General features: G+C 32.2%; 3 protein-coding genes across 3 annotated transcripts; 2 read left to right on the top strand and 1 right to left on the bottom strand.

Annotated features, from left to right (window-relative positions):
- ZPR1B (protein LITTLE ZIPPER 2-like) lies at nucleotides 1–712 on the top strand. The gene is given in 2 exon segments (NM_001248669.2): nucleotides 1–218; nucleotides 346–712. Coding segments are annotated over 2 exon segments (333 nt in total). The 5' UTR covers nucleotides 1–108; the 3' UTR covers nucleotides 569–712.
- Nucleotides 713–1,575: 863 nt separating this feature from the next.
- Nucleotides 1,576–4,941, bottom strand: DHPS1 (dihydrodipicolinate synthase). The gene is made up of 3 exons (NM_001251370.2): nucleotides 4,740–4,941; nucleotides 3,303–3,383; nucleotides 1,576–2,718 (listed from the first exon to the last, which is right to left on the bottom strand). The coding sequence occupies exons 1-3, from the start codon at nucleotides 4,820–4,822 to the stop codon at nucleotides 1,791–1,793; spliced, it is 1,092 nt and encodes a 363-aa protein (NP_001238299.2). The 5' UTR covers nucleotides 4,823–4,941; the 3' UTR covers nucleotides 1,576–1,790.
- Nucleotides 4,942–12,968: 8,027 nt separating this feature from the next.
- Nucleotides 12,969–24,029, top strand: LOC100779873 (kinesin-like protein KIN-UB). The gene is made up of 19 exons (XM_003552298.5): nucleotides 12,969–13,155; nucleotides 14,567–14,667; nucleotides 14,803–14,925; nucleotides 15,127–15,312; nucleotides 15,464–15,685; nucleotides 15,795–15,945; nucleotides 17,052–17,201; nucleotides 17,409–17,497; nucleotides 19,003–19,206; nucleotides 19,713–19,829; nucleotides 20,771–20,905; nucleotides 20,994–21,125; nucleotides 21,489–21,624; nucleotides 21,694–21,786; nucleotides 22,239–22,364; nucleotides 22,552–22,677; nucleotides 22,845–22,988; nucleotides 23,268–23,396; nucleotides 23,480–24,029. The coding sequence occupies exons 1-19, from the start codon at nucleotides 13,017–13,019 to the stop codon at nucleotides 23,638–23,640; spliced, it is 2,664 nt and encodes an 887-aa protein (XP_003552346.1). The 5' UTR covers nucleotides 12,969–13,016; the 3' UTR covers nucleotides 23,641–24,029.
- Nucleotides 24,030–24,670: the final 641 nt, after the last annotated feature.

Here is a 24,670-nt window from a genome sequence, read left to right as displayed (position 1 = left end):
TTTTTTGTTTATTTTGTTATTCAGTTTTTGTAAGTGAACCTTATCTCTCAAGCTTATAGTTCTAGCTCTTGTTCCCTCAAGAGTCTTGGTTTTTAGAAGGGAAACAGCATGTGCTCTTTCTCTTCAAAACAGACCCTTTATTTGGCACTTCCTCGTCCATGGACATCTAAGAGACACCACCACAGTCACAGGCACCTTCGGTTGGGCATGCTCAACAGGTACTATTCTATATAGTCTTGTAGCTTTCTACTATGTCTTTTTCTGCTGTTTTTCACAGCTTGTGTGCATATGTGTTTTGTGTGTGTTGTAACATTGGCTTGTTGTATGATGATGATGATGATGCAGAAGGAGGGCACACTTGAAAGAAGCAAGACAAAGGAAAAGGATTGTTGTGAAATCAGAGATTCAGATGAAGAACTTGAAGTTGTACATGGAGAACCAAACCATCATAGAGGAGAATGAGAAGTTGAGGAAACAAGCCATGCTTCTGCACAAAGAGAATCAGGCCCTCTCGTCTCAGCTCCAAAAGAAGCTTTCAGGACAAAACAACAATACCAACAATAACTAGCTATTAGCTAATTAATATATAAACAGTTTATTTGTGTCATAGTGTGGCAAGGGGTAGGAGAAATTAAAGGGTCTGTGTCAATGATCTTTTTCTCAAATGTTATGTTAGCCCTATATCTTGTTGACTTAGCTTCTTCTTTTTTTTTTTAGGTTGCATCTTAGTGGGAGGTTAAATTAATTAATTTTCTAGCAATAAGTTTAGAGTGGTAAAATAAAGATAAATAGGTAATATGCCAATTGTAAGCATTACATGGAATATAGAATCGTGCAACTTGTGTAAGAGTTTAAATTTATCATTTCTTGTTAATTTTCCTGATGGTGTGTCTCGAGAATACTACTTAATAGTGTCCTAGCTTTTTCTTTTTCTTGTTAAGTGTATTTGATTAAGCTAATGAATTCGTTTGTAATAACGTTGTTATATAAAGAGTAGTGTACAAATAGATAAGTTTCGATTATTTGACTCGATGCAATCACAATGGCAGCAGATGTTATCAAGCAAGAGTCGAAAAGAGATTCGTGTTATATATATATATATATATATATATATATATATATATATATATATATATATATATATATATTATAGAAATTAAAGATAGTATCACAAGATTTACCATAGCTTAGGCACCCTTAATCAATTAAATTAGATTTCCTTGACCTACAGAATATATTTCTGGTGCTCGTTAATTATAGATTATTAGACCAAATGAAATGTTTAATCGGCAAAATTCTTGACTTTAATAAGAGTTACATACTCCAACACAGAAAACTAAGGAGAAGGAAAGCAAAGAAATATTCTCCACTTAACCCCACTACTTTCGTCTTCACCGCGTATCTTTTTAATTTATAAGGGGATTCTTGGGAGCAAAAGTCACATCTCCAAGTGTGTTCATTATATGATAAATAGAGGAACGTAAGGGTAGAAAATCAAAGATTTGTTCGTCATTATAATGTTCCACTGCTTGGATATTTACCTTCCACAATTTAAGTGAGTTCTAGTTACATGGGTTTGTGTTTGTAAAATGATGTTAATCAGGGTCAAAACAAGGTCAATACAATATGCAGAGCACTTAAAATTCAGAATAAATTTGAACCAGTTTGCAACTACAAAGTAGTCAGTAAAAAGAAACTAAATGATCATTAACTAGTTCACTACAATAGACTCATCTGGATTTTAAATTTGGCAAACCCCTAGAAAGGATACAACGATCTTACAATGTAGCTTAATAACGACTAACCAAGAAAAAGTCATCATCATCAAGAACCTCAACAACTTTATTTCCAACAAAATGCTCTCGACCAATTTCCTTCACCAAATTGGCAAACTCTATCCTTTTGTCCACAGGGAGAGGTACAAAAGGTAGCCTAAAAACGGGTCTGATGACCCCAAGTTGAGCAAGAGCAGTGTTCAAACCAATGGGGTTTGGCATGTGGAAAAGCCAGTCAATCAGAGGCAAGAGTTTAGAATTTAGAGTAGGGTTTACACCGCCAAACATGAGTTCTCGCATTAAACCGGGAACCAGGTTGCTCGCAACAGATACCACTCCGGTAGCCCCATAACCCCATCTAGCATCATGACATTGATCATCATTCCCACTCCACACAACAATTCCATCATCTGTATACTGTTTGATTCGGTCATTTCCCACACACTCCTTGACACCAGCCAGGTTAACACTTTCAGCTAAGGTTTGAATTACATGCGGAGGAATGTCTTGACCGGTCCGTGCAGGCACATTGTAGATTATTGTGGGTCCCATGGAAAGCACACTTTGAAAGTGAGCAACCATACCATCCAAGGAGGTTTTGCCATAGTAAGGGTTTATGTGAAGGGCAGCATGCATTCCAACAGCAAAACCCTGCTCAGTGGCATGAATTGCTTCCCTGGTGGAGTTGCTTCCAGTATTTCCAATAACCTTAATTTTCCCACCAAAACAGTTGACTGTATGAGCAATAAGCATTATGTGCTCTTCCCAGCTCATTAATTGGCCTTCACCAGTTGTCCCACCAACAATAACACCTTCAGCCCCTTGTCCAATCTGCATATTCACCAAGTCATCATATGCTTCAAGATCAAAACGACCATCAGGTAGGTATGGAGTTTTAATGGCAGTTATCAATCTCAGAGCCTTTATGTCCTCTGGAGAAGTCCTGTAAATACAACGCATATAGCTTCAATAGTGCAAATTATTATGATACAGACTTGTAAACAAAACCAGCACAAATAAGCCAGAAACACATGAACAATTTTTTATTTTTAGCTGAATTGAACAATTTTTTATTTTTAGCTGAATTGAACAATTTTTTTATTAAACTCCATAAAATATGTACTAATACAACTGCACTATTTTAATACACGCACACTCATACAGTTGTTTGGATCCAGGATTCCTTGTATATCCAAACCAAATCTCCTAGTGAATGATAAATGGGAGACAGAGTGATAAATAAGTTCAAAGTGTAAATTAGTAAGAGAGAACATTGCTTAAAACTCTGGATACATCACAAAAAAGAATAGAAGATCATTGTCTCTCTCTCTTCCAGAAATCATACCCAGAGCAAGCATTCTATAGTTCCCACCTAATTTGGACAATACAGATATAAGAACACGTAATATAAAAAACATTTTCTCAGAAATGAGAAGAATAAAACAAAGGAAATGAAAAGAATAAAACAAATAGAGATATATTTAGTAGAAGAATGAATGAATTTAGAACAGTAAATTTCAAACCAACCTATTTTTTAACTCAAAACTGCGCATTGGGAGATGGAAATTGGACTTCACAGCTGCTTGTGTAGGCCTCCAACATGAGCTCCTGATTAATAAAGACAAATATTTAGCATCAAACATACCAAAATTTGGAAAAAGTGGTATTTTCTGCACCGGTATACACACACATATATATGGCGCTGATAAAACCATATTGCAACTAAAAAGGTAAACAGAATTACTAATTTAAAAAGAATAAGCATTAACCTTAACTAAAAATTAAAAAGTATAAAACAGTCGCCCACAAATACGGAGGCAGAGTACAGCATTCTTTTCACTCTAGTTGATCATTTTACTACCTTTCATTAAGCCAAACAAAGAAATTACAAGGGACAAAACTTTTAATACATCCATACATTAACAAGGAGAATAAGGGACCCCCATTTTACTACCATCTTATGTCTCTAAAATTCATTCCACTTCTCATCAACACATTGAAATATCATGTGCTGACTGCTGATTTCATGTAGTGTATTATTATGTTGGTAATTGTAACTCCATGTATTTACGACTCAGAGTCTTAAGATACAAATAATATTCTCTGTAGTGTAATTGACACACATAATCCATCATATGTCTCTCATTTGTTTTCTCTAAACAGACAAGTCAACAACAACAAACATCTAGAAGTGTAAGCCTCCAAGTGGATGCCTTCAAGTCTTAATATATAAGTAAAGGATGCATGACCAATACAACAGAGAAATGGTATGCCTGGGCTCTGCCTAAAAATGTTTTGCTTGGCTTTGCTAGAAACAACACTGGCAAGCACTGAATATTGGTGGTTTGAGTTAAAAAAAGGGGTGAGAGTGTCGTGCATGTTGAATGAATGCTTTGAATAGGTATCAAACAAGGTGTTTTAGAACACATCAAGTTGAGCCGCTATACCGCACAAAACACCGCAATCTATCTGAACTATTCACCAGTACGCTCTGAAGTGCAAAGGGTGCGTACAGTGTTGATTCAAATTCAAGTGGTTCAATCCAAAAGCTAATATCCCCTAACTCATGCATGCCCCTTATTAGAGGCTTTTTCACTTCAGAGAAACCTTATCCAAAAATGAACCAAACCTAGAAATCCATCGTTAACACCTAAACCACTGGACTGTAAAACAGTAATAAACAACCTCACCAACAATGATTACATAGAAACCCCTTCTTTATTATTCCTATGACATGCAGATTCAGCCATAACCCACACAAATCAAAATAAGAACTAAAAAAGAATCTAAAACACAATCCATCACGGACAAATAACACACACACACACTATTACTCAGATTTTAGAAATCAACACATCAATAAACCATCAAAGTCGGATTTTCAATTTTCAAATTCAGAAAACAAAAAACAAACAACACATTATAATGATGATGATGATGATGACGATGAGAATGAGAATGGACCTGGTGTTTCTAGTGTTCGTGAAATTGGAGGGGCAAACGGGAAAGGTGGATCCTCTGAAGCAGACGCTCTTGAGTGTGGCCATGACTTGAGGAAGAAAAAAGGAAGATCGGAATCCGACGAAGCCTAAAACGGTGTCGTTCGAAGTGTTTGTGCGGAGAGATCTTAGATGACAGGAGAAGAAATTGGCGGCGAGGAAGACTTGTGTGTTCTGTGTGCCGTGTGCGGACTAAAAGCAAAACAAACGGAACCTGACACTGCTCACTAGTACTGTTACTGTCACTCAATTCCCTAACTATTTTATTTTAGACAATTTTGGTCTTCATAATTTGAAATATGTGATTTTGATTTCTATAATTTCAAGAGTTATTAATTTTTTTAATTATTAAAATTTATAAATTAAAAAAAAATATTTAATATAGAAATATTTTTTATTTTATTTTATATATTTGTATTTTAAATAATTTACATATTTTAATTTTACTGGTTTATAATTAAATTTCATAAATTAATATATAAATTATTTTGTAAATTAATTTTAATATACATATTATATTATTTTTACTCTGATTATATAAAATAATATAATTACATAAATTAAGTTAAATTAATATGTACGTTATACAAATTATGTAAATTTATTTTAATATGTAAATTATTTTTATTTTAATTACATATTAATAAAATTTTAATATTTATTTTTTTAGGTAAAAGAATAATATAATGATTATATAAAACACGTAATTAAAAAATAACATTTTATAAAATTTGAAAATTTGATTATCTAATTATAAACACGAACCTTTTTAAAAAAAATTATAAATACAAATAGATTTGAGGTTAAATATTAAACATATACATGTGCAATTAGGCTAATCAATTAGTAAAATACAAATTCATCAAACTAATTTATATCTTATTTGGTTCATTTACTATAATTATTATTATAGAAAATAAAAATAAAATAGAATTTATTATGAGAGAAAAATAAATCTAAATTTATAATTAGATAAAAAAAAAGTAAAATAGAATATATTAATATCTTATTATTAATTTATTTATTATATGAATTAATATAAGATTAATCAATTAAATTGGAATTGATTGCATTTTCAAATCCTGGTTGCAACCATATATTAATATTCATTTAAATCAAATATAATTAATTGCTTTTAATATCCATTAAAATAATTTTACTTAATATTTTTTTTAAAATAAATATAAAATTATCATGTCACATTATCTCATATAATAAAATCTTCTTTACTGATACAGTATATTGTAAATTACATTTTTTATGAGTTTTACTATTAATTCTAAATTCACAAGACACACGTAAACTTCAATTAACTAGTAGTTAACTCAATATATTCACATATTGTATAATATAATTTTTATTTATATTCTTAATTAATAAATAAATATTTTAAATATATAAAATTATAATGTAATTAAATTCATAATAAGAATATATAGTGTTATAGGCTATATTTGAATATATAGTATATTTTAGATTTATGGTGAATAATTTAAATTGAAGTAGAAAATTATTTTTAACTATTGATAAAATAATTTAAAATATTAAAATTTAATTCCGTGATAGAAATAAATAAGAATAAATTATTGTGATTGAGAGGGGGGCAAAAAAGCTAGTTGTGAGTGCACATCCACAAAATATAGGATTAGGCTTTCCCAAAAATAAACAAGAGATAGGGTTAAGAGAGAAAGAATAATGTAAATATTTAATTGAAAGAATAAGAAAAAAAATCTCAGTCTCCAAAATGTATATTACATAACTTATGATATAAAAGCAAATAAAAAATATGTTGACAATAGAGTATTAAAAAGTATGTTGTTACCCTTCCTCCTTTTATTATTAAAATGTTGTAAAATATTTAAAAATGTAAAGAGAGATATCATTCGAAAAATGAAAAATTAAATCCAATTTTAAGTAAGCATTTTCCAACAAACTTATTTATTTATAAGCATATAAAATTAAAACGTGAACCGCGTGGAGTTGTCTTTTCAACTTTTTTTTAGCTCTATTATTCCATTGGCATGTTGGATGTTAAGAAGTTGGCATGTTCGTCTGACATTGGCTAACGATCCCACATCAAAGTCTAAAATTTTATTTAGTAATAACTCATTGTTTTAATAAAAAAATCCATATATAATATTAGTAAAATGCATTGGCCAATATTAGATAAAAATAGAATTTTATCTTAAATTTTAAACGTTGTTGTTTTTTTTTTACTTCTCAATAATAATAAAATATTTTTTAACAAATGACAATGCATACATACAATTACAATTGATAATTATACAATTTCTTTGTATATAAACGCACACAGAATAGGCCTAATAGGCTCAGAATACTGTACGTGTGCAGTTAGCGAAAAACTGAAATTATGGGCTCAGAGACCAAAAATGACAGGATAATGATAGATGTACTCAACATTATTAGTGTACTTAATATTTTAAGTGAATGAACAAAAATATCATTCACTCAAATTAATCTGTATGAGTCATGCGGATGAACTTGATTCGTATATAGTCATCTGTATGAGTCATACAGATCATGTTAATCTGTATAATTCATACGAATCAAGTTCATCTGTATGACTCATATGGATCAACACGATTCGTATGATTCATACAGATCAAGTTTATTCATACAAATTATACAGATCAACTTGATTCGTATGTTTAAATTAAACTTATGGATTATATGATCCGTATAAAATATACAGATCATGTAATTTGTAAGTTTAATTTAAATATACGAATCAATCACAAACCCGCATATCTTCGACGCAAGAATTTTAAAATTAATAAAAAATATTAAATACGCAAATAATAAAGCTGGTGCACCTAGCAACACTCAAAATAACATAATATACTTTAAAAGGCCCAATTTAGGGGCGCCAGACTTGAAAACAGCTTAGCTAGGTAGACACATAAATGGGACTCAAAATTCATAAACTATCCTCTAACGAATGTTTGCTACGAATTATTGAACGTGTATCCTGATAATTTAAAGGGAGCGTTCGTTCATAACACACTTTTTAATGGAATAAAAAGATTTATTTTATGTAAAAATATATTATAACAATCAAATTGAGAAATTTAAATTGTGTAACGAAACATCAACTTTTCTTCAATTGTCTCAAGACTTAAGCTATATAAATAATGAAACTAAGTTTTGTTTGAAACGGCTGAGAAGCGAAACAATATAAAATACGCAATCTAATGAGGGTGACAGTAATGTTTTAGGAATGACGCTAATATTCCTTTTAGAAACCATCTTTGAGGAAACGGATTTGATTTGTTTCTAATCTTTCCACTTTATCTTAATTTTAAATTTACCTGAACATTAGGTAAAAAGATAAATAAATTTTAATCAATAATTATTTTTTTTAATGATTAAATTTAGATATTATCCTAACAATTTAACTTTAACTTTAATAGATTAATCATTTGTGTCAAATTACTTGATTATCTATATATGTAATTTAATAAATAAAATTTATTAATTATTTTTTATCTAGTAAAGACCAACATATATATTCATCTATCTAAATTATGGGTGTTTTATTCACAATAATCATATTATCAATAACAAATTTGATTAAAATTTATCAAATAAAAATCATCACATATATAATTGAATAAATAAGATCTATTAACTTTTATCTAATAAAAACCGTCCCATATATTAATTTATCCAAATTATGGGTATCTTATTCATAATAATCCTATTATCAGTAACAAATTTGATTAAAATTATAAAAAAAAAAACTTATTTTTTATTATCATAATTTTTATTGCCGAAACAAATCTATGATTTTAATCATAGTTGTAAAATCTGGTTTGGTCTGGTCCAACCGGAACCCGATGGCCTAATCGGATCTATTTCACTATTAGATCAGTCATGCAATTGATCTGGAATGACTCGACCAAACCCGGTCAGTTAAGTATCTAATCTCGGTTGGATCGATTCAACCCGGCCGATTTTACCAAAAAAAAATAGACAACCTCTACGATATTGTTTTGATGTGTCATTATTATTAATTGATATTTTGGATTTTGGATAAACTTTTCTTACTCAAATAATATTAGTTATATACTTATATATAATAGATACAAATATAATTTTAAATTTTTAATATATACTGAGTCAAACCAGACCAATTACTGATTCACTGGTTAAATCACTGACCCACTATTCTGACCGGATCAATGACCGAGCTAAGTTTCACAAGTATAATTTTAATCAACAACCTTATTAATTTAACTATTTTATTTAAGTAGTAAAATCATCACAATGAAACAAAAACAATAATTACACGATGAATTAAATATTAAGCATACACATATTTATTCCTAACAAATCCTATGCTCTGTCTCGGTCTCTCCACATCAAACACCCCTATTATGGATAAGGTAGTTTTTGTCGCATAGATTATACATGCATCCAGTGGTACATGACAGTAATGACATAATACCAAACACTGGAAATTGGTTGAGATAAGTAAATTGAAGACTTCCGAATGTGTTAAGTACACTAGTTTAAGGATAGAATATTCGAGTAAATTTTTCTTATAGTTTGTATCGGTTGATTTTTGCTAATGTATTTAAAGGATTTCAACGTTCAAGTTAATATTGTTCAGAAAAAATTAAGTGTGTAAAAGTTTAAGACTATACTGAGGTTTCTGTAAGTGTGTAAAATTAAGTGTGTAAAAGTTTAAGACTATACTGAGGTTTATATGATTATTAGGTTATGGTGGTATTTTTACATGATAAGATGTAAAAGTTGAATATAAGTTGAATACATGCCAAAATTATTGGACTCACATATATAATCCATAGTCCATATATATAATACCATCAACGGGTCATGTAGATGCTTTAATCTCATGGATCCTTGTATGCAACTATATCTCCATCACTTAACATCATCAATCTCTCAAATAACTAAGAAACTTGAAGATCAACCCATCAAAACCAATATGCACAGAATGTACAAAAAATAAAGGTTTAGGGAAATTATTTTTTTTCAACCTATTAAAGCTCTAAATAAGATCAAACAAATAGAAAATGTTTTAGAGAGCTCAAACTCAAAGAGTGAGTAGATTGGCTCTATCATCCATAAATTATAGGGTTATATTACCTTCATAGTTCCTCCCTCACCTTAGGTTAATTAGTTGGAGTAGAAAATGTTTACCATCATTCCTTCCAAGAAGGTAATGACCGACTTCACAACTATTAATATGTCATCTCTTATAATTACCTGTTTAAATTTTCAAACTTCATATAACAAATAAATTTTAAAAGTCTAACCATGATAACAAACTATAGCACTTCCAACATCAACTAACAATCAAGAGTAACACATCAGAGTTATACATAATTAACGAAGAAAGAATATTATAATGAATTATAATTATAATTTAATGTGCAGCATCATCGAAGCCTTTATTCCAAATTATATAATAAAATATTCTAAAAAATATGTAATACATGGTCATAGTCTAAATAGTCTTCAAGTAATTTAAAAGGACTCACGTGCAATAATTTAAAATTTGAATACACTTCAATGAATTTCAATCATTTGAAAGTCATACCCAAATTTAAAAGGACTCACATATATAAGTCAGGCTATAAAATCTAGATTTCACTAACCCAACACCTTCTAATAAAGAACCCCAAAAGTCATATCTTTCAAAAAACGTCATGGAAGGTTTAAAAAATAAATTATTTTACTCATATCTTCAAACAAGTAATTTGAGTTTTTTGTTATTTTGTCTCAATAAAATTTCTTCACTTTTTTTTCTCTTCTCAATCCTTAAGTAACCCACTAATGTCAAGAGAAACTATTTATTTGTGTGATTCTAGAAAAATAAATCGTCTATCCTTATATAAGCGTTGTACATAATTTGAAATTGTATCTTTTGATATTTGTTTAATCAATCTTTTTTTATCTCTTAATTTTATTATTTTTATCCAATCTAATATATTATACTAAAAATAATATTTAGATAATTTTTATCTAAATAATTATTAGATTATTTTGGGGATGTTACAACCACCATGTCATCACTGCCACCACCATTAGCATCGTCGTTAGTGCCACTGTAACCAATGTTACTATGACCACTATTGATATCTTTAGTGTTGTTACTATTGACATTATCATCATTATCACTACACAAAAATACTCCTAAACTAATTTTAATATAATATAAAACTTCTAAATTGAGTTTATTTGAAATTAATCATATTTTAAAAACTATTTAAAAATATTGTTCAAACTAAAACTAAAAACTGATTGTTATTTTTAAAAATTTCAAAACTCAAAACTAAATATCACCCCAAACAAAGGCCTTAACTTTTCTCATGTGGTTGGGAGGTACTAACCCATTTCATGTTTCTAGCTTCAACTATTTTGCTATTAATTACAAGCCTCAAATAACTTGTGAGTTGTTTTTTTTTTTTGGGTATCCTAGTTCATTGGATCATAGATTTATTTTGTTTGCGGTACTATATTGTGTTGGTCCAAAGAATTTTTACACACCAAGAAAATCAAACAAGAGATTCCCCACTAAATAGATTATCCCCACAACATAGATTATCCTCATAATGTCCGGATGTCTAACTACTACGCCAATCTATTAGATTAAATATAGTGTAGACCCGTGGTTAATGTTGCTTTGCAGATAAAATATCTATTAATACTCTTTGTATTTCAAAGGGATGAGGACCTTCAATCAAAATTCAAACTTAGTCATTTATATTCTTGCAGTTTTATCTTTATTTTTTATTGCTTGTATTGTTTTCACTTTAGTCTTATAAATCGTTACCATCACTTATACCAAATATTTTCTCAAATAGTTTGAGAATTAATGATTGAGGAGTAAATTTCTCTCTCTCTTTTTAATTACTTGACATTATTTTATAATCATGTTAAAACTGATCCAATCAATTAATTTTTCACTAGAAAACAAGAATTATTATTTATTTTTTATAGGAAAAGTAACTACCATCTATAATTTATTTTATCCGGTCACAATCATAATAGGAATATTTCATCTTATTTTTAATCTATTTTTTTCTCTTTTTCTTTTTTCCATTGCTTATCAAATTTATCATTTTTTTTTCTTTCTTTACATCCCCAATACAATCCATCAATTGTAAGGTACATATTTATCAATAATTTTTTTTATTTTAAAAATCAAATTCAAGTGCTAAAAATTTATAATAATTTACACTACTTAACTTAACTTAGCTGCTAACTGGACTAAACACTCCTAATTTATCATTGTTCAATTTGAATTCCTACCATAATCTCCAGTTGCAACCTGCGGACAATATACACGGTGTGAGTTGTAAGTTGTGACATGGCATCTTGTTCTCCTTTTATTCCGTACTCCCAGATGCTCCAATACTCCAACAACACCAATCACACTCTTACCAAACAACATTTTACAAACCATTCAACAAAAATGTGTCAATCACATTCTTTGGATTTTCTGAATATGTTTTTCATTGATCAGGGAACTTTTTATATCCACATCATTAATATACGATAAAATCAAACTTATGCTTCGATATTAAGAAGAAAATGTGACAGAGACATAATAATAATTATTTGAATAATTTATAATACTAAACAAGTATTTTAATTTCGTATTTTTAGATTAGAAGAAAAAGTATCAGATAAAGGTAAAAGATATAGCCAGACAACCTTGTCTTTCGGCTAGTCAATTTAAAGCAGATATAAAATTTGAGTTCCCAAAAATATAGTTGACTTAAATTTCCTTAGTTAAGGTGCTAATTATTGGATAAAACTCTAAAAACAACACAAAAACGTTAGAGACACTCCAACTAAAATTTTGTTAAAAATAAAAATAAAAAATGTAACAACAAAGACATGAATACCACTACAGTATCCTGGTATCACCACTCCCATGTCACATTCTCTCTCTATAAGCAAAGGTTGAGATAATAATATAAATTGTTATTATGTTTATAAGTAAAAATAATTTATTTAATAAAAAAAATCAGGTACAATTTTCACTTTTATGTAAAGTTTTTTAAGCTAACAAACACAAGCAAAATTAATATTTCATATGATTAGTTGGAAAGACCGTGGTCCCCACAATCAATCACCTACCCCACACTCCCACCCCTTGGGCCCCACCACGACTTCTTCATTTCTTTCTTCTCTTCCTTACTTGGCTTCGAGTTTCCGAAACCGCTACCTCGCTTCTCCGTCTACGATGGCGTCGAACCGTAACGGCTTCCAAAGGGGAAGCGCCAAGTTCGATCGCCCTCTCAAGTCCCGCCCCCGCCCATCCTCCCCCTCGCCGGGATCCGCCCTTCGCCGCCCCAACGCCGCCGCACGTAACGGCGACGCCGGTGAGTCCCTCTCCAAACCCTAGACACAGACTAATAGAGTGTGTACTTGTGTGTTTAGTGTGTTTGGTAGAAAGAGTGTAATGAAGCTCTAACTTGTAAGTAACTAGGATTAGGACACAATAATGAAGCTCCCTAGCTCCTTCTCTATTTCTGGAAGATTCCGCTCTCTCATGATTATGACCTCTAAATATCAGAGTCTGTCACTTCCGAGAGCGATTGCTTAGAGACACGGCTCGCTTTGTTCGTATTTATACAAGCACTCATTGTTTGTTGCTTCTGTATTTATGCTCTGGTGTTCAATATGTTTTATTTTCTTTTTCTTTGAAATTTAAACTGTTATATATGATTAGATGAATTGGGAAGCTAGCTTGTGATGTAGGACCAAACGTTTAGATGCATTGCTCTCTCTGGACATTGGTTAGTTACGCATCTACCTCGAGTGTATTTTAGATCTGAAGTTTTGGATGTGTTGTGTCATTAGAGCTAGGGGTGAAGGTGTGAGTGCAGAGTTTGTTTGTGCAAATATCTACTAGCTTTTGAATTTTGATTGGTGAGGTTTTTGTGTGTGGTGGGAGGGCTTGTGTTAAAATGCCATTGACATTGGAAATGCTAATATCCAGACCCAAATGACATAGGTTGTATTTTCTTTCATGAAAGGCTAGACTCAAATTAGCATCTTAGATGTAGATTACATAATCAAAGGCAAAAACATCTACTTAATCTTGTGATCATGCTCAGCTCATCGGGAACATGCTATTGTAGTGTAGTGGAGAATCCATTCCTAAAAGCCTGAGTGATATTGGGTGACAGCCTCTACTTCATAGGGTTTTCCTGGTCCATATGTAGATGATATGGATCTGACTGAAGTTCCAGTGTTGATATTTTGGAAAGAAAAGAGCACTCCATTAATGCTTGGTAGTGCCACTCGGTGTAGATGATATGGTTCAACCAGGTTTTGGTACCACTTGGTGTAGAAGAGAAACCACTCTTAAAATCCAGGCACATAAAATAATTCAGGGCAGAGCCTTTACTTTAAACAGAGGTTCCTCATCTAACAACTAAACTATTTGGGGCTCATGCATGCTCCTGTATCATTTGCCATCTATTGCAATCTGGTAAATGAATATTGTGTAGGAGAAGATTTTTGGTATTACAACGGTGAAAAGGCTACAGATCAGCTAATCACATGAGGAAAGTATAGGGTTTAAGGGCCACTAATAATTCTACAAATTCTAGATATATCAGGGTTTAGAAGTTTAGTTTCCTTGCAACATCATTATACTTATTTTTTATATTTTGAATGAAAGCCAATGCTTGTAAACAGTGTGGCTGTTTAAATCTAATTCTCTCTTTTTATTGTGCTATCTGGTATGGTGGTATTGCTACACTTGTTATACATTTTTGTGTACAGTTCCTGGAAGAGTTCGAGTGGCAGTAAGATTGAGACCACGGAATGCTGAAGAAATGATGGCGGATGCTGATTTTGCTGACTGTGTTGAATTACAACCAGAGGTACATTAATTTTATTTGATTAACTACTGTTTGTAGATTTCAAGTTTTGCTTTGATTTATAGATATACTTCTTGGATTGTTTTATGCATAAATCTTGTTTAATGTTTAGCCTTTTGTGTTTTTACTATCCTTCAGCTTAAAAGACTGAAACTTCGTAGAAACAATTGGGATTCTGACACTTATGAGTTTGATGAGGTGCTTACCGAATTTGCATCACAGAAACGTGTCTATGAAGTTGTGGCTAAGCCAGTTGTGGAGGTCAGTTGTAATGGTGCATATCCTAATTGTTCGTGAACATCCTTTACTGAGATATCCCTATCTAATTCTGCTTTATATTAGTGTTCATGATTTGATAACATCATTTCCTTGGTTTAATAGTTAATGCATTCTATCCATCGAGATATCGTCATATTCTTCAATTCTCTATAGCTTAATATGTGTTTGATGTCTGGTTTGTAGAGTGTTCTTGATGGTTATAATGGGACTGTGATGGCTTATGGTCAAACTGGAACTGGGAAAACTTTTACACTTGGACGACTGGGGGAAGTAGATGCCTCTGACCGTGGTATAATGGTTCGTTCCATGGAGGATATTTTTGCTGACTTATCACCAGATACCGATTCTGTCACTGTCTCTTATCTGCAGGTTGTATACTGTTTTTTGCATCATTGAGTTTTACCTTCTAGTATTCATTGAGGTTGTGTCCTATTTTGTTTGATCATGAAAGTGTTCTTTGTTTTGTATTATAACTATTCTTGGCTATTTTACTCATATTTTGTCTACAAAAAATGTGTAGCTTTACATGGAGACTCTCCAGGACTTGCTGAATCCAGCAAATGATAATATTCCTATAGTGGAAGACCCAAGAAGTGGTGACGTATCTATGCCCGGGGCAACTCTTGTAGAAATCACAGACCAACATAGTTTTTTGGAGTTGTTAAGAGTAGGTGAAGCTAATCGAATCGCTGCTAACACAAAATTGAATACTGAATCTTCTCGCAGTCATGCCATGCTAATGGTGAAAGAATATTCTTTGTTTTAATTACCTTTTCTATTGAACCAGTTAGTCACTGTTTTCTGTTTCTTTAAATAATATCCAATCTTGTTAAATTTATTGTTTCTTACAGGTTCATATTAAGAGATCTGTCTTGGAAAATGAAGATATGTCTAGTCAAAATGGTGATGCCTCTCATTTGACTAAACCTTCAAAACCACTTGTTCGGAAGAGCAAGTTGGTTGTGGTAGACTTGGCAGGTTCAGAACGCGTCCATAAGTCAGGTGCATACTGAACTTAAAACTTGTATATGTGTGTAAATGTGGATGTCATAAATCAATGGTTCTTGTTTGAGAGTGGCTTCTTCATGAAGCGTTTGTTGTGTGCGCATGCATGCAGTATACTGGAAAATGGGAGGAAAAATATTGGGAAAAACCACAAGTCCCATATCAGTTAGAGATAAGGCTAAGAAAGAGTATATTAGTGAGGGTGACCCTCATTCTTTGAGCTAGCTTTTTGGAGTTAAATTAGGTTCAAACCCGCATTTTAAGGAAAAATCATTCAAATGAGCTGGAAGAGAAAATTATGTGAATGATTAGGAAAATTGCTCCAAAACAATGCCCCCCTAGCACAGATAAGTGAAAATAAAATGGACAGGAAAGAACAATTCAAGTTAGAGGAAAAAATGTAATAGGCAGGAAAAAAATCTGGAAAAATGATGAAAAGGGGTACTATCAAATATGGCTAGAAAAATCATTGAAATAAGCAGGAAAAATGGATTTGAAAATCATACAAAAGGATTGGAAAAATGGGGAGAAAATGTTTTGTTTGACGAATCCTCAATTTTGTGAAGGATTGCTTTCACTATTTCCATAAAAAATATTGAAAATAGGAAAAAAAATTAAAACAGTGTGGTATTTTGTAATTATTAGTTAAAAGCCTATTAATTGATTTTTTTTTTGGAAAACAACCAGTCACCCTTTAAGGGTCTGTTTACTTAGAGAAAATGTTTTTTGACTTTTGTTTTCAATTTTAATTACAAAATTTTCACCTCGTTTTCATTTGTTTTTTGTTTAAAAATATTTGTCTTGATAATAGTGAAAATACTTTTTTTTTTATTGTTTTTACTGTTTCCTATATGAACTTTTGAAAATAAGAAACAAAAATGAAAATAAGATGGCATTTTTTAATTAAAAATGAAACAGAAAATGAAAATAAATAACATTTTCTCTAAACCAAACAAGCTTCAATATTCCCTGTTTCGTGTGGCCTTTGAAATTGGTATGTTCATTCTGTGGTAGTCCTTGCTTTAACTTCAATGAGTTGGTAGCTTCTGTTATTAAGTTGGTATGTGCTGAAACTTGAGATTTCCCCTGTTTTACCCCACCAGGAAGTGAAGGGCACATGCTAGAGGAAGCTAAATCTATCAATCTTTCACTTAGTTCACTGGGAAAATGTATTAATGCTCTAGCAGAGAACAATGCTCATGTTCCATTTCGTGATTCGAAGCTTACCAGGATGCTTCGAGATTCTTTTGGAGGTAAGATGCCTTAATCTTTTTCAGATGAGATATCTTAGTATCATATCCTTCAGTTCTTCAACTTGATGTGATCAAATATTTAGTGAGATGTCATTTATGGTTTACGAAACTGGTTTCTTAAATCCTTGATTGACATATTTACAGTATCTTTGTCTTAGTCTTTGTATCAGATACCATATTCTTCTTGGACACTATTCCTGTTTGCAGGCACAGCTAGGACTTCATTGATTGTGACTATTGGCCCATCTCCACGTCATCGAGGAGAGACTTCTAGTACCATATTGTTTGGCCAAAGGGTCAGTTTCCTATCTGAGATCTGTACTTTCGTATATAGTTTCTATTCATACAATATGAACTAAAACATCATTATTAAATTTATATTCCATTAGACCCGTTTCATTGTGCATATTTTATATTTCAAGTATTTTGATGTCAGTGTTGGAACATATTTTGAAAAGCCATTGTTAGAGATCTCTAGCATCAAAGGTCATTAAATGCATTTAATTTTACGCCCTTAGATTCACCTCTTCCTCCTTGTGCCATTAATTAATCTGCTCTTTCTGGTATTTTAATTTGCTCATTTTGTCAAGTTAATTTCCCCCCTAAAAATTTCAAGTACCTTATTGTAGTTAAGCGATCATCACATATTTTGAATGACTTGTTATTGACATCATCATCATTATTATAATCAAAGAATATATTAAGAGAGAAAGGAGGTTCAAATTCAAGAGGATAAGATTTCCTCAAAAAACTAATCCAATAACAAAAGACATAAAAACTAGAAAACGTGTACCACTACACACCAATCTCTGAAGATCTTCCAAAGAAGTGTACTACTCTACACTAAAAGATCTCCAAAGGTAAGAATTGACTAGTGAAAATTCTAGCTTTTCTTTCCAACCGAATATGCCAAACAACTGCAAATTGAGCACAATGCCAAAGCCTTTCAGCATCTCTGTTGGTGTCAAAACCTCTAAAATTAATCCACAAGGCCTTCTGGAGATCCTTGGCGAAAATCTAATCTTGAGCAACAACACCAACTAAACAGATCTATCCAAAAAAATGATGGTGTTGAACAATGCAATAACAAATGAAAAGCATTTTCAAAACTAAATCTGCAAACAACACAGTAATCAAGATAGCAAGCAGTTAGAGAGGTCTTCAAATTTGAAGTAAATCATTGACATTAATTCAGTTTGGAACAACAGTCCATACAAAAGATTTAACCTTTGAGGAGCTATTATTTCCTAAAGAAGGAATCATTACTGGGAGATGAAGTGACAAGCTGGATGGTAGGATTTACAAGAAAAACACCTGAAGTGTCAATTGACCAAAACCAAATCCGGCAAGCCGAAAAGAGATTGTAATTCAGAGAATTCCCTATTCGAATTTCTGAAAAACTTAAAATACATAGACACAGAAACAGTAGGTTCAGAAGAGGAATAAAACTGGATTAAAGGAGACTGCTAATTGGAGAGATGTTAGAGTCTAGGAAATGTGTCAGAAAAAAGGAACATCTCCCACCTGAGTGTCTACCCAAAACTTAATATGTAAACTTGTGAACCATCTCCAAAACCCAGGAAAGAGAGGACCTACAAGAAGCATAACCTGGGGAAATGAGTTTCCTAGGGCTAGCAGGTGATGCTTTTACTGTTAAATTGGCATATCTCCCATCAAAATGCAAACTATATTCAATTCTGATAATTTTATTTTTTCATTATTTAAAATGAAAAGACCTAGATGATGATCGATATGGTTTGCTGTTTTTGTGACAGATGAATTAATGTGTTTGTTTCATCAGGCTATGAAAGTTGAGAATATGCTGAAAATAAAGGAAGAATTTGATTATAAAAGCTTGTCTCGAAAGCTTGAGATACAATTAGATAAGCTTATTGCAGAAAATGAAAGACAACAGAAAGCTTTTGAGGATGAAGTTGAAAAAGTAAATTTTGAGGCACAATGTCGTATTGCTGAGGTTGAGAGGAACTTTGCAGATGCATTAGAGGTTTGTTGTATTAGCTATACAAAAGATCTTGACTACAAATTATTTTTCTTTTTTAAGTATTGTTATGCAGAATGCTGTATACTAATAGACTAAGGTTTAAGTTATTGTTATGAAGTTTTAGGCATCTGTATGTCATAGATTTTCTGGACTAATTATTTTAGGATGAGCGTCATGTGCGACTTGTCTCCTATCTCTTTTTCTAACCTTTTCATGGTGGTGTAAAGTATTGAAACAATGCCCTTCCAGCTATTAAGGTCCAAGGAATGAGCTATGTTATCTTTGTTTGATTTTCATTATTATGCTATCAAACATTCTTTTTATACCTTTTTAGTTTTTAGGCTGTCTCTGTTTCTTTATTCTGTATTCTGAAGCAAATGTTAGACATGGTGCAAAACCTTTATGCCCCATTCTTTTGAAAACTTAAGTTACTGATAGGTTTTTTTTTGGGTAACACCTCTAATCTTTGCTCAATGTCTTAAATGGAGTTGTATGATTGTACCCTGTAGAAAGAGAGACTGAAATGCCAGATGGAGTACATGGAATTGGTAAAGGAGCTGGAGCAGAAGTTGGTTTTGAATCAAGAACGACACGACTGTAATAGTTTTGTGGCTGATAATGAAGAGGTATATTCCTTTTGAAGCAATATTAGCTCATAATAGTTTTGACTCATCCAAAGTGATGGATGATGCTTTATTTCTAGCTTGGTCTTGGTTAAAAGCTAGAGAGAAAGATTTCAACACTCCTTTTAACCATTGGTCTACCAATCTTTCAGAGTCTTTTGGTTAAGCTGGGTTGGGTACCTTTATCTTCTGTGGTGGGGTCCTGGTTGGGTTTCTTTCTTTGTTTTTGGAGGGCGGCACCATAGGTGTCTTGTATTTGTTCATATTTCACCAGTACCTCTGGTACTGATGTGTTTTTATTAATACTATATATTTTCTGCCTTCCAAAAAAAAATATTAACAGTAACACTGCAAATCTTGGAGGTGGATTATTTTTCCACTTTTTAAAAATTAATGGTGACATTTTTTTAAGAAATCAACATGTGTTACTATTTCCTTATTCAGTATTTCTGGTGAATGTTGGTTGTTGGTTGTGTCCTAGGTTCCTGGACCAATTCTTGATTATTTGCTTTCATAGTTTTGGTAGAAGTAATGACCTACTTTTTTTGGCTATGTGCAATGAAATGGGAAGAATGATTTCTTGCGTATTCCTGAATGGTTTGTACACTTATTTATATATATAAAGGCTGTCAATCCCTAAAGTTTAGGAATCACAATCAAGCTAGGAGATGAAATATGAAACCATTCATGTGTCTCCGCTTATCAAATTGGGATTGTTTTTTCATGACAAATGTTTATATCAAGCAATCTCCTATTTTAGTATTTTCTAAGTACTCATTCCCTGTGGTAAATTCAATATTATAATTTACACAAATTTTCACCGGTCTCAATGTTAAAAATTTAACAATTGGCTGGTTGAATTATTATTATCATCGCTTAGAGGTTTTCTTTTTTACATTTTTTGGGTTTTTAGTTATTCAGTTGTTTATGTCTTTTTGGCACAGGGGCCTGCATCATCTTCTACAGATGACGTTGCTGAGGTCAAAATGCTGCTTGAAACTGAAAGAAATCGGAGGAAGGCAGCTGAAGAAGAGGTAGAACATCTAAAAAGTCAGCTGGGGAAACATACACAAGCAGAGGTGAGATTTAAGTTAACTGGAAAACTTTTCTGTTTCTTCATTTTCCAAGAATGGATTTCTGGTATATTAGAAACTTTTTTGCGTATAGGCAGGAGGTGATGTGGAGATTATAAAGCTTCGCAACCTCCTGGAGGACGAGGCTAATCAGAAAAAAAGACTTGAAGAAGAAATCATATTACTAAGGAGTCAATTATTGCAATTGAACTTTGAAGCTGACCAGGTATTTGTTTTATTTTGACAAGAGATTTTGAGCATTCGGCATATTCTTGAGTATTACATTTTAGCTTGGATTCTAATTCCATACATTGAGTCATTGACTTTTCAGTGATTTAATGGAAAGTGGCCATAAAATGCACAACGCTGTTCAATATATCTATCATTTGTAGAAAATTCTTGAAACAAACACAAGCAGAGCACCAAATATAAGTCATAAACATAACCCTATTCTGAACAATGTAGTAGTAGTTGTTGTAATATCAAGGTTCTTTGGTCTCTCTATAGCCTCTAGCTGCATGCTACATTATGTTCTTTATAGCATAGCTTTGAATCTATGGTACAGAATGATTTAATGCTATGTCTATAGATGAGAAGGTGTTTGGATGGAAGCTCTGGAAGCACATATTCTGCCATGGATTCCTCCACGACTCAAGTTAGGCATTCCCAATTCAAGGATGTTGCGAATGGTCAAAAGTCATCTGTTGCTACACTCTTTGAGCAAGGTATGAGTGTTTTAAGTTATAATTGAAACATTACATCATCTATGTTTATGACTCACATTATTTTAACAGTTGGATTGCAAAAGATTTTGTCATTGCTGGAGTCAGATGATGCCAATGTACGAATTCATGCCGTGAAAGTGGTGGCCAACTTAGCGGCTGAAGGTAGAAGTTAACCAAATATTAAGGCTCTGCTATTTGATCATCTACTTTCTATTAACTGTATCCGACAATTGGCTAACAAACTTTAAGATTATGGAAACAGGACAGCTTGTTGTATATCTTGCTGTGTAATCTTTTTTTTTTTTATAATGGTAGATATTGGCCATTGATTATTTTGGATTGGTTGTGATTCATCAGGGAAACTCTATTTTTTTTTCTAAAAAACAATTTCCTTTGATGTGTTCATTTTCCATAAAATTTGTCTGAGTGAATGTTGAAAGAACATGCAGTCTCTTTGTTTTCACTGCCCTCCAGACTATTCATTCGTTCCTCATTTTCTGTGCATTCACATTGAAGCCTTCCAGAAATCAAGACTGTGGTCTTTTATTATATGCTCATACATCTTTTTTTATGTGTATGATTTGTTTAGTAATTTATCTCAATCTAATATGCAGAGGCTAATCAAAAGAGAATTGTTGAAGCTGGTGGTCTTACTTCCTTGTTGATGCTTCTTCGAAGATATGAGGATGAAACTGTTCGCAGAGTAGCTGCTGGGGCAATTGCCAATCTTGCTATGAATGGTGATGTTGATAGTAGTGTTTATATATATATATGTGTGTGTGTGTGTGTGTGTGTGTGTGTGTGTGTGTGTGTGTTTTAGATAACTGGATCTTGCTTAACATTTTGGTACTAGCTCAGTTTATTTGCAGCTGAGCATTTAGCTAATGTTAGTATTGATATTGTCTTCTTTATTTTGTGGCAAATCAGAAGCAAATCAAGAACTTATTATGGCTGAAGGAGGAATTACACTGTTATCAATGACTGCATCTGATGCTGAAGATCCACAAACTCTTCGAATGGTTGCTGGAGCAATTGCTAACCTATGTGGAAATGGTACATTTTGTTGTTTTGTGGCAAGTCATTTAGTGTTTCTGTTACATTGTAGCATATTTAAAGATGGTGCTCTCGTAGATATTGCATTTGAAGTCAATGCTATTCATATTTCCATCAATATATGGTTTTTTGATGTTCATTCGTAATTTTGTCTTCATGGTCGACAGATAGAATATTGATGACCCTGAGATCTCAGGGAGGTATTAAGGCTTTACTGGGAATTGTAAGATGCGGACATCCTGATGTTCTTTCCCAAGTTGCACGAGGAATTGCTAACTTTGCAAAATGCGAGTCTCGTGCATCTAATCAAGGTCTACTTTCCTCATAACTATTTGATTCTCAATGCTGAAAACATTAACCACTTAGATAGAAAATGTACAAAATTGTTACTCGGGAATGCACCAAAAAAATGTCAGTCCTGCATTGATTAACTTAATGTGTATTTCATGTTTCTAAGCAAGCCATTACGATCAATTTTCTCCCTCCACTTTACTTTCACAAAGCCACTGAAAATATTATTAGCATCAAAGAGAAATTAACAAAATAAAGAGGTAGTTTGGACCCCTTACAACTATATTTTGCACTCTCAGGGATAAAAAGTGGCAGATCCTTTTTGATAGAAGATGGTGCCCTTCCGTGGATAGTACAAAATGCTAATAATGAAGCTGCACCAATCCGGCGTCACATTGAGCTTGCACTCTGCCACTTGGCACAACATGGTAACGTGATTTCTCTCATGTTTCAGTTTTTCTAAACACATTCTTGTAAACTTTAAACATCCAACGTGATATAAATATTACAGAAGTGAATGCAAAGGACTTGATTAGTGGAGGTGCTCTTTGGGAGCTTGTCCGGATTTCTCGAGATTGTTCACGGGAGGACATACGAAACCTTGCTCGTCGAACTCTCAGTTCTGTCTCAACATTTAAATTGGAATTGCGGCGATTGCGTATAGATTTTTAATTATAAATGTACCTGGGACTACGCAATTATTTTTGTTCCCCAGCACGTGAGGCTCGTTCTTGAGAATTATTTCTAGTAGCATGTGGGGGGCAGTTGTTTAATGCTTGCTTACCTTGCTATTTTTGTGTTACGAGAAGCAGGGGTTTAGGATGGTACTTGTTATATCTAGCCATCACTGACAAGAATGAATGTATGTATAATTGATAGAGGGGGAAAATTGATGGAGAGAAAAATGAGGTTTTTGGGCAGGGGAGAGGTGAGAATATGTTGTTAAATATTGGTTGGTCAAATTTTGACTACCACAATTTTACGTAGAGCTGCCCAATATTGTATTTATAATTGATTATTGATTTGTGTAAGTAATGAAAATCATCATTTTATTTGTTGCCTATGTTAGAAAATAATCGTTCTGAACATTTAAGCGTGGGAGCTTTCTGCTGATGCCGGTAAGTTTGTATTGTAATTTGAATCTGTTTGTTTCTCATCTCAATTTTTAATTTTATAATCTGTTTTCTAAAAACTGTTTTTGAAAAAAAAAAAAAAATCTGCTGTTTTGAGAGTCTATGATTCTGGTAAACAGGAGCGGACCCAGATTGCAACTATAGGGGAGACCAACACAAGAAAATAAAATTTATGCAATAAATATATAGCGTGGGAACTTTCCGCTGATGCCGGTAAGAAGTTTGTATTCTAATTTTTATAAAAATGTTGAAAAACTGATTTTGAAAAGAAAAGAAAATAAAAAACTCACTGTTTTAAGTCTTGGTTTTCGCAAAGATGGTTTTCGAGACAATCAAACAAACATGCCTTTGCCTTGTTTTGTTTGTTTTTTTTCTCCGTGATTTTTAATCTTGACCATGATGTGGGTACACATGTATTTTTTTTACCGATGACATTGGTATGAGTATGATTAATCTTTATTGAAAACTTAATTTTAATGGGATTTTCTCTTATAATCATATTTATTTATTTATTTATTAGACTTGAAGTTGAGATTTTGCTTAACGGATCCGTGTCTAGTATTACTCGG

This window comes from Glycine max, chromosome 18, assembly GCF_000004515.6.
Source record: "Glycine max cultivar Williams 82 chromosome 18, Glycine_max_v4.0, whole genome shotgun sequence".
NCBI classification, from domain to species: Eukaryota; Viridiplantae; Streptophyta; class Magnoliopsida; order Fabales; family Fabaceae; genus Glycine; species Glycine max.
This window is presented reverse-complemented; position numbering and strand designations above follow the sequence as displayed.

Excerpts from the sequence above, each read along its gene's own strand:
- DHPS1 (NM_001251370.2), bottom strand. The coding sequence starts at position 4,822 with ATGGCCACACTCAAGAGCGTCTGCTTCAGAGGATCCACCTTTCCCGTT. Across the intron at positions 3,384-4,739 it reads ACGAACACTAGAAACACCAG|GAGCTCATGTTGGAGGCCTA; the intron begins GTCCATTCTCAT and ends TTTATTAATCAG. Across the intron at positions 2,719-3,302 it reads AGTTTTGAGTTAAAAAATAG|GACTTCTCCAGAGGACATAA; the intron begins GTTGGTTTGAAA and ends TTGTATTTACAG.
- LOC100779873 (XM_003552298.5), top strand. The coding sequence starts at position 13,017 with ATGGCGTCGAACCGTAACGGCTTCCAAAGGGGAAGCGCCAAGTTCGAT. Across the intron at positions 14,668-14,802 it reads GTGTTGAATTACAACCAGAG|CTTAAAAGACTGAAACTTCG; the intron begins GTACATTAATTT and ends ACTATCCTTCAG. Across the intron at positions 14,926-15,126 it reads TGGCTAAGCCAGTTGTGGAG|AGTGTTCTTGATGGTTATAA; the intron begins GTCAGTTGTAAT and ends TCTGGTTTGTAG.